Here is a 10,750-nt window from a genome sequence, read left to right on the forward strand (position 1 = left end):
AACCGAATCGTGTACACCCTAAAGAAAACAGAGGCAACGAGAAGAATAGAAGGCAAAAAGCTACATGCATGCATCAAAATTAATAGAGAATTGCCCTATTATTCAACTGCTCAGATCATTCCACCGACCATGAGATCACTGCAAAACTGTCCAAGGCAGCCCTTGATTAGGTTGACTACAAACTCGCTTCCAATTATTATAAAACAGCGCCTCCTCAAAATAAAATAAAATAAAACAGTGAAATGAAACCATTTTATTTTGTTTTATTCTTTCTGGTCTATCGTGGGGTGACAAAAAAAAATATTATAATCACTGCCCTGCCCTTGTTTTTGGCCTATAAATTAAGTGGCATTGAGTCAAGAGGTTGAAGACAGCTAGCCTACAATACAATACAAAGTGCAAGTAGCAAAATAATCCAAGTGTTGAAAAGAAAGACATGAAGAAGCTCGCACTTGCTTTCTTTCTTCTCTTCCCTCTTCTCTCTGTAAGTCTCCAAGAATCGCTTAACTAATTCATTTTTCTTTTCTTCAATGGATTAACAAAGAAAAAATTCTTTAAATTTTCTTTTTTTTTCCTAGTCTTTGATTTATGCACTAATGTAATTTCATCCCATATGGTATAGTTTGCCAATCTAAGCTATGCAAGAAAACTACCAGAGGATTATTGGAAGAGCATAATGAAAGATCAGAAAATACCAGAAGCGATCAGAGGCCTGTTTGTTGAAGATCCAGCTGCTGCTTCTTCTTTATCAGGTGCTAAAAAGAAGAACCATTTTGTTAAAGATTTTGATACCAGGACTATTGCTGTAATATATCGCAGCAAGGGAGACAATAAGAAAATGAACAGGATCCATGGAGAGGACTCCAGAGATGATGAGATTAAAGGAGAGAAATCATTTGTTGATCAGCATAAAAATCCTGAGATGGAAGTTCCTGTACAAAGTAGGGATCACGAAGAGAAGGTGTAAGCATGTTAATTTTTCATCAGAAGGGCTTATGCCTATAGAATATGTAGATTGATGATTAAGTGTGCTTGTTTTAGTGTTCCTAAATCCCAGATTTTTCCTAGTCTTTTTTCTTCCCTTTCTTTTCTTGGTTCTCTTTAATTATTGGTTAGCTGCTTTGGGTGTTTATTAGTCATCCTTGGCTTTGTTCTTGGAAATTTAGAACGCATCGTTTGGAATTTTTTTTATTTTTATTTTTTTAAAATAAACTACGATTCAAATTCGAGATTTCACATAAGAGTTACCCATGAGAGAATGGCTGGAGGATTGGCTCAAAAAGAGCTGCTAATTGCTAAGATTAGGAGTGATCATTATAGCAATGACATGATTGACCGAACAAGATCACCCCAACTCAAATAAGCTAATTTTATACAATACTTTCGTTCCCTAATTTTAATTTTATTTCATAAAAATTCTTCTAACTTTTTTATAATAAGTTTTTAAGTTAAAAAATTAATAATAAAATTATCTTTTTATCTCCTTTCTTTTTACGCTCAAAAAATAATAAATATTTTATTCATCATTTGAACCTATTATAAAAATACATTATGACACCATAAAGTATTAAAACTATATGTATACACGTCATTCTATAGTTTAAAGAGATTTTTTAACTTGAAAATTTACTATCGCAGATTAAAAAATTTTTTAATAAAATAAAAATTAAAATTAAGGATAAAAATAAAACATAAAACAAAGTTCAAAAGCTATAAAAATTACCCTCCTTTCAAATATTGCTCCAATAGATTTCATCACTTCCAACTTTTGAAAAGTGAATTGAATTTTATCAAAAGTAAGTCACTTTGTAGTATGCTTTTCTATTGCTTTCAAAATTATTTGCTTTTTAACTTATTGATTTAAATAATATAAACATTTATTTAGATATAAATTCCATAAAATGAACAATTGCTAGAAGCTTACAAAAACATTTATTTAGAAAAACAGAGTAATAGCAGCTTTCATCAGAACAAAGCAGAACATCAAAAGAGTAGAGGAGGCAAACAGAGCAGCAGAGCTAATTTTAAAGAGACTACATGCTTAGACAATCATGACAAGATAAACTAAAGAGATTTTTTAACATTTATGATTCTTAATTTTAACAATTTTATTGTAATTAATTAGCTAATTTTTTTCTGGCATACTTGTTTGTTATATAATATATTTTAATTTTTAATTATATATAAATTTTTTAATTAAAGATTGTATAATTAAGTAATATAAAAAATAACATAATATTCTTATCAAGAACTATATATAATATATTTTTTATGTTAATATTATTGTTTTAATTTAAGTATTATTATTTTTTATTATTATTTTGATGTATTTACTATTTTGAAATAAATACAAGAATGCTATAATTTTATGTGTAAAAATCAATATTCAAATTGAAATTAAAATCAAAATAGAAATAAAACTGTACAAAAATTATTTAGAATTGAATCAAAATCGGTAACAAATTTTGGTTTTAGATTTGGTTCAAAAATTAAAAAAAAAAAAAATCAAAGCTTTGATTGTGATTCTGATTCTTAGGTAGAATCATACCAAAATCGAAACCCAACATCCATATTTATTAGAGATGATAACAAATAGAATACCTGCGAAAATTATTTTATCTGAATTTAAATTCAATTAATATTCTCAGTACTCGATTAATATTTTCAATATCTGAATCCATCTCAAATTTGATTAAAATTTATCTTCAACTATCCGAATTCATTTCAAATCTGATTATTATTACTCGAAAAATACTCAAACCGGTTAATTTATATACTTTAATTAATAATTTACATAAAATTTATTTTACTAATATTATATATTTTAGAAGTTCTATAATTCTATAAAATATTTAAAAGTTATTTATTTACATATAAAAATTTATAAATATTATTATAAAAAATATATTTTATATTGAATTAATTATTTATATAAATGAATTTGAGTAATGGATATCCAACATTAAAATTTGAACCTAAATTTGTTACGGCTATTATTTCTCAAATTCAAACCCGTCTCAGACATGATTGTATACTACCTAAATTCGTTTTATTAAGATTCGATTAGATTGAGTATCCTCAAATATTTAATCCGTTGCCATCCCTTTTATTTATAACTATAATAAAAAAAATTAACAAATACTTTATATTATTGATTAATGATTATAAAATTTATCAATGATACTTAATTTAGTAATATTGGGGTTCAAAGTGGTAGGTACAAAAAATTGTAAAATTTATGGTTATAAATAAAATACGTTAATTATGGACATAGCATTTTCAGCAATTGTGGTTAAAAGTAGGGTATTCAGTTTTAGTTCAATTTTTTATTATTTTGATGTCAGTTCGGCTTTTAATTTTTTAATTTTGTTTCAATTTGGTGCGATTCTAGTTTAGGTTTCAATTTTGAAAGATAATTTTAAGTAATTGTTTTCATGAAAAATCATATTTAAATTAACATTTAAGCTTTATAACAGGTTATTAATACATAATATATCATATAATACATTTTGTAGCTATTTCTAACTATAAGACATATATAATTTATAATTAAAAGATATCATATAATATAGTAGTATAAGTATATTATATAATAAACTTTTTAGCCATTTATTAATTATGTAATATTTAACTATAAGATAAAAATATAATTAAAAATTAAATATACATATGGTATGACAGTACACTTATAATTAAAAATTATAAGGTTAATAGAAGATAATATTAAGTTATATATGTAATCTTAATAGCATGTAAATATCTAATTATATTAAAAATATATAACAAATCTAGAAAATAATAAAAAATATATATAAAAAATTAATTTTTGATTCGATTTTAATTCAATACAATTTTCATTGATTCAATCTATTCTTTGATTTATTTTGGAATCCTTGGTGACCATGCACAGCCTGCCATAGTTAATATATAAACCCTATTCCTAGGCCGAATTAACCAATTTGGATTATTTAAACCAAGCGCCTTGAATTTGGGCTTAACACCCTGAGCCATGATGCTATAGCCCATTTGAAGCGACGTCGTTCAGGAAGTTTATTTCAACCAGTCTTAAATTCATCGTCATCGTCAGCGTCGGAAGCGCGTAAGAGACAAAGCTTCCTTCCTTTTCATTTATTTCATCATATCGCCTTAAAATTAAAAAAAAAAAAAAAAAAAAAAAAAAGGAGAAAAACCTCATCTTGCAGCGAACTAGAATCCCCCGATCTGCTTATTTTTAGTCGATTTTTAGGTTTTTGATTTCGAGAGAGGAGATGTTGGAGAAGATTGGATTGCCAGCAAAGCCATCTCTGAGAGGGAGTAATTGGGTTGTTGACGCATCACATTGCCAAGGCTGTTCCTCTCAATTCACCTTCATTAATCGAAAGGTTCTTCTTCTTTCTCTCTTTCTCAATTTTTTTTAATCCCTAAATCTTGGGTTTTGGGTTGAATTTGTGTGTTCATCTTATTGATCATGATTTCCGCCATTTTGTGCCATATTTTGTTTATTTATTTTCACTTATTTCTTCGATTTGCACTACAGAAGGATCATGGGAGTGTGCTGGTTATAAATTCGGTGTTTTCGAATAATAATTTCAATAATTCTGTATTGGGAAATCTTGGAGATTTTGAGTTATGTTCAGTGATTATTGCAGTTTGCTTGTTATAAATCAAATGAAATTGTAATCACTTCTAGTGGCCCTATGCTTTTTCTTTAGTTGATATAATTCAATGGCTTAGTCCAATGAGCAATTTAATTATTTTTCATTTGCCTCATTCAAGTTTGGTTTGTTTTTGCTTGATTAAGTTTTAATGCACAGAAAGGGGGGAAATAGATAACACTTTAGAGTAATTAGCTGTGGAGGTCTTGGTACTGGATTTTTCAGTGGTAAACAAGTTTGGTTTATAGGACTTATTTTAGCTGGCATTTGTGAGTTACTGAAATATTTTATTGAATTTTCAGCATCATTGCCGAAGATGTGGTGGTTTGTTTTGCAACAGTTGCACTCAGCAACGGATGGTTTTACGTGGGCAAGGTGATTCACCTGTGCGTATTTGTGAACCTTGTAAAAAGCTAGAAGAGGCTGCACGTTTTGAGATGCGTTATGGCCACAAGAGCAGAATTGGCAGAGGTATAATTTTTAGTTTTTAGCTAAGATTTTTTTTTTTTCCTTATTATTTGGCAGAATTGTTTACCATTTCATTACCTAAGTGCAAGATGCTTACTGTCATTTCTAATTTGTTAAAACATCTGGGTATTTGTTAGGCTGCTAAGTGTGTTCTGAATTTCTTTTACTCCTGCTTATCTATCCCAACCTCCCCTTCCCAAATAATCTTTATGATATCAGCTATCTTTTTCTTTCTTCTAGAAGAACAAATGTGGCTTATGAATTTGTTGAATATGATTAGGGGATGAGCATAGTATAGGAACTCTTGTGATTATTGCCTCATGACATGGAGCTTTATATGTGAAGTATATACATATGAAATGTCTGTCCTTGTCCATGCAAGCATGTGCTGATGCTTCAATATGGTACTTCTGTCTAAATGTTGCTAGCTTTTGGTTCAGGAAGTTCAAAATTGACATCGAAGTCTGAGGATGAAATTTTGAACCAGATACTAGGCAATGATGGGAAGGAATCTTCATCAGCACAAAAATTCAACACTGACACAGCTTTCACTATTCAAAGGGCAAGTAGCAGTGCTTCACGCTCAACTCCTCGAGAAGATTTTGTGCTGGATGGTGGCGTAGAAATACATAGAAGTCGTTCTGCTAATGAGCCTAATCATACACAGAATGAGATAGGATCAACGAGTCCAGATAAATTACGTCAACAAGCTTTAGATGAAAAAAAGAGGTATAAAATTCTGAAAGGAGAGGGAAAGCCTGAGGAAGCTTTAAAAGCATTTAAAAGAGGAAAAGAGCTTGAGAGGCAGGCTGATGCTTTGGAAATGTCTATAAGAAAAAACCGTAGGAAGGTTTTGCAGTCTGGCAACATGGGTGAGATTCTGAATAAAGATGGCTCTAAAGAGTCTGGAACAAAAAGTAAACTCTTTGCTCAAGCAGGTAAAGAGAAGGATGATCTTACTGCTGAACTAAGAGAATTGGGCTGGACTGATGCAGATCCACGTGATGAAGATAAAAAATCCGTGAATATGAGTTTGGAGGGTGAACTGTCTTCTCTTCTTGGAGACAACTCTCAAAGGACTGGTAAAGATGTGGGGACCAGTGGCATTGACAAGACTGAGGTTGTTGCACATAAAAGAAAGGCTCTTGCGTTGAAGCGTGAAGGAAAGCTTGCAGAAGCCAAGGAAGAATTAAAGAAAGCTAAAGTCTTAGAGAAGCAGCTTGAAGAACAAGAACTGTTGGGTGTGTCTGAAGATTCTGATGATGAGATATCTGCACTAATCCGTGGTATGAGTGATGATAAACAGGACGAATTGTTAGTAGGATATGAACAGGAGCAAGGTTTTGATTTTGATCACCTTATGGGCACAGCTGATGATCTTCGTGATGATAACAACTTGGAAGTGACAGATGAGGATCTGATGGACCCAGAAATAGCAGCTACATTAAAATCATTAGGTTGGACTGATGATTCTGACAATCAGCGAAACACTGTGGCCCAGTCTGTCCCCATTAACAGGGAAGCCCTACTGAGTGAAATTCATTCACTGAAAATAGAGGCACTTAACAAAAAACGGGCAGGTAATGTTACTGAGGCAATGGCACATCTAAAGAAAGCAAAGCTACTTGAAAGGGACCTGGAAAGGCTGGAGGGTGAAGCAGACAATTTAGACACACAGAATCCCACAATTATTCAGAAAGGTTCAAGTTCACAAAATATCTGTGTGAAGAGAGATTTGGATTCCAAACCTGCACCAAAGAATAGATTATTGATTCAAAAGGAACTTCTGGCTTTGAAAAAGAAGGCTCTTTCTTTGAGAAGGGAAGGAAAAATGGACGAGGCGGAGGAAGAATTGAAGAAAGGTAGATTTCTTGAACAGCAGCTTGAAGAGTTGGACAATACTTCAAAGTCTAAGGCTACGCAAGTGACCAATGGTAGTAAGGACCCAGGTTCAGCATTTGAAAATCCTGATATTCATGGAAATAAACCAATTGGGGAAGTGGCAGAGGATGTAACAGATCAAGATATGCATGATCCAACGTACCTTTCTCTTCTAAAGAACTTGGGTTGGAAAGATGAAGCTAATGAGTCTGCAAGCACATTATTGAAACCTTCCAAGGAAAATGATAATCATTCTATTCAAATCTTTGATACCTCAGACGCCTCATTGAATATTTCATCAAGGACAACTAGAACAAGTAAAGGTGAAGTACAGAGGGAACTCTTAGGTTTGAAAAGAAAGGCTCTTGCTTTGAGACGTGAAGGGAAGACTGACGAGGCAGAGGAAGTGCTTAGATCAGCAAAAGCGTTAGAGACCCAGATGGCAGAAATGGAAGCACCCAAGAAAGAAATTCAAGTTGAATATAACAGGCCCAATGATGATATAATTAGGCCTCTTAAAAGTGTAGTTGAGGATGGAGATGCAGATGATGTTACAGAAAAAGATATGTATGACCCCGCAATGGTATCCATGTTAAAAAATTTGGGTTGGAAGGATGAAGAATTTGAACCAGTAACTGCACAAGGAAAGCTGTCTAAAAATGTTTCTGGTAGTTCTTGCCATACTGCGGATCCATTTGTAATCCCATCCTCTTCCAGCACTTCAGCTGCAACACCAAGTAGCAAAGCAGAAATCAAACAAGATCACCTGGGTGAAATGGGAATTCTATGCAGTGCAGGAGCAGATCAAGGCCTTGGTTTCATTCCTCCACGTCACCAATCTGGGAATGTAATGGACTTCCTGACAGTTGATGACCAGACAGGTTCTCGAAAACCAGCTGGAAAACCAGAAGCTGAAGCCAATTTTGGTTTTGATGTTTCATTTATGCCTGAGGCCCATGTTCAGGTTGAGTCCTTGACAAGTTCCCCTGGAATTCTAACAAGAAAAGATGATAAAGTCAGTTCTGGTTCTGGTGTTTCATGTCAGGTTGAGAACCATGTTCATGCAAGGTCCTTGACAAGTCCCCCTAAAAATCTTGGGAGTGAAGCAAGTGTTGCAGCTGAAGTGAGTGAGGAAACTGTTAACGCAGACGACAAGCCACAAACTTATGAAACCAAGTCTACTCGGAGATTAGCTTCTCAAAACAACAAAAATTCCCTTCAGCAAGAAGTTTTGGCTCGTAAGAGGAACGCAGTTGCTTTAAAGAGAGAAGGAAAATTGTTGGAGGCTCGAGAAGAACTTAGGCAGGCAAAGATTTTGGAGAAGAGTTTAGAGGCAGATTCTTCTGAGACTCAAACTGGTACTCAACATGTGTCAGTATCTTTGTCCAATGTTCATCCTCCTGTTCAACAAAAGGAACATAGTGCACCCATTTTGGCTCCAAAACCATTGTCTGGGCGTGATCGTTTCAAGTTACAACAGGAGTCCCTTAGCCACAAACGTCAAGCTTTGAAACTGAGAAGAGAAGGCCGCATGGAAGAAGCAGAAGCTGAGTTTGAATTGGCCAAGTCTCTTGAGGCACAGTTGGAGGAGTCGGCTTCTCAAGATTCCAGCAGGTCTTCTGTCAGTATGGCAGAACCAATGGACAATGCAGTGGTTGAAGATCTTCTCGATCCTCAACTCCTATCTGCCCTGAAGGCAATTGGTATTGAGGATGCTAGCATTGCATCACAAGGCCTAGAGAGACCAGGTTCTGCAAAACTTAATCCTCAGAAGGGCGAAAATGTTGGTCAAGAGAGGATTCAGTTGGAAGAGCAGATCAAGGCGGAAAAGTTAAAGGCAGTGAATTTGAAACGTTCAGGGAAGCAAGCTGAGGCTTTGGAAGCTCTTCGGCGGGCAAAATTATCTGAGAAGAAACTAAATTCCTTGGCTTCAAATTGAAGAGAAAAAATGATGCTTGAAATCTTTCAGTTTCAAGCAGAGTGTTGTGGAAAACAAGATGATTAAAAGAAAATCAAGATTTTTTCTCCATCACGAGCATAAAAGTTTGTGCTATAGAAGCAAGAATGAAGCTCTTCCCATTTTTAAAATCTGTTTCATACCATTTGTGAAGAATGAAAGATGCTGGTTATTTAACTAAATGATGCAAAACGTGTAATAACTTCTTAAATTAGAAAATGGAAAACGAGGTTGAAATTGTATGAGCTTCATGATCTTTATTGCTTGTAAATATCATGCTATATGCCTGAACCGTGGTTGCCAAAGGAAATCTGATGATTTCTGAACTACTATGGGGTGGCTGGAGACTGCAGTGGGTAAGGGAGGAGAATTTTATGATGAGATGTTGTCAAGGCTTGTGGAAAGGGAATACAGCGGGGGCTAATTTGCCAAACAAGTTAATTTGGCGTGATTCGCCATCTGATAGCAAAGTTTCAGAAGGCAAATTGCTACTTCCCATTTATATTTCTTAAAGGCAAATCATACAATGGACAAATAGAAAAACATTTTTTTCTTTTAATTTTGTGGATAGAAAAGCATTTCTTAAAAGGGGTTATTTGTTTGTCTGTAGATAGCCAACTTAATGCAAAGTTTAAATTGTCTGAACTATGTTGATAAGGATTTTCTAATATTTTATTTTAGATACTGATATATTTAATAATAAATATACTAATTATAATTTTGGACTCTTTTAAAAAACCTTTAAGTATTATTTAAACTAATAAATTGAATCTGAATTGAGTAAATTCAATTTGATCGGTTTTTTAGTATTTTTTGTTTAGGACTTAATAGAGCTTTGCAAATTTGTTGTATATTAACTCTTTGGTTTTCTCGTCCTTGGTTTTCCTCTCGTCCAGCTCCTTGCTTTTGAGGTTCTTAGCCTCTATCATTGCCGGCCTGCGGTTTCCCCTGCCCCAACAGGGCAAGGGAGACTCTCATTTAGGTGGAGTAGCGTGCATAAATAAGTTTGCATGTTCTTTTGTGGTGGAATGGAGTAGATTTGTGAGGGTTGATTTACATCCACTGTCGTTTGTTGTTTTGGTTGTTCTAGTTGTGGCATGCAAGCTGTGCACCTCAAAAGGGATTTGACTCTATAGGAATCGGGTTGCTGCTTGGACAGGGTGAAGAAGCATTTGGTGTTGGCTAACCTTGTGTTCATTGTCTCAAGGGCGTGAATGTTTCATCTCCCCTCGTTGGTGACTGGAAAAATAAAGCGCGAATGAGACGCTTGTTGATTTAACTTATCGACGCCCTCTCACTACTTATGGTACAGACAGTTTTCTCTTGGGTTCCCACAATCCTTGGCTCTCACCTTTTGGTCTCTGCTCACCCATGTATCTTTGTTTTCTGTTAGTTGCTTCAGATCCTAACTTGCTTAATTTTATCACCGTGCATAACGTTTTGGATCTCTTTAACTGCCTCTAGCCTTTCACAACCCTGTTCTTCCCTCATTGCTCAAGGTCCCCGGTCATTGATGATTGTGGCAACGATGGAGGCGGTGCAGAAGAGCCACATCAATACTCTGTATGTTCTACCTTAACTAGGGGTAGAGATGGGCTTGAGCCATTTAGCAAGCTGGGCCTTTAGCTATCCTTTAGATCTTTAGGTGAGCTTTATCGTGAGCTGGGGTTGTCTAATTGCGATGCTTGTTCTTTAGCAGGCTTGCTTGCAGCCTTGTGTATTTGGGCTGCAGCCCTTTTTATAATCAATGAATTACTATATTCTGAGAAAAAAAAAATAAACACAAGTC

General features: G+C 34.2%; 2 protein-coding genes across 2 annotated transcripts; both read left to right on the forward strand.

Annotated features, from left to right (window-relative positions):
- The first annotated feature begins 323 nt into the window (after positions 1–323).
- LOC110649057 (organ-specific protein S2) lies at positions 324–1,081 on the forward strand. The gene is made up of 2 exons (XM_021803459.2): positions 324–484; positions 623–1,081. The coding sequence occupies exons 1-2, from the start codon at positions 437–439 to the stop codon at positions 965–967; spliced, it is 393 nt and encodes a 130-aa protein (XP_021659151.2). The 5' UTR covers positions 324–436; the 3' UTR covers positions 968–1,081.
- Positions 1,082–4,099: 3,018 nt separating this feature from the next.
- Positions 4,100–9,206, forward strand: LOC110649055 (uncharacterized). Its single transcript, XM_021803456.2, has 3 exons — positions 4,100–4,382; positions 4,958–5,126; positions 5,564–9,206. Exons 1-3 carry the CDS (start codon positions 4,269–4,271, stop codon positions 8,941–8,943), a joined length of 3,663 nt encoding a protein of 1,220 aa, XP_021659148.2. The 5' UTR covers positions 4,100–4,268; the 3' UTR covers positions 8,944–9,206.
- The last annotated feature ends 1,544 nt before the right edge of the window (positions 9,207–10,750 follow it).

Source organism: Hevea brasiliensis, chromosome 15, assembly GCF_030052815.1.
Source record: "Hevea brasiliensis isolate MT/VB/25A 57/8 chromosome 15, ASM3005281v1, whole genome shotgun sequence".
NCBI classification, from domain to species: Eukaryota; Viridiplantae; Streptophyta; class Magnoliopsida; order Malpighiales; family Euphorbiaceae; genus Hevea; species Hevea brasiliensis.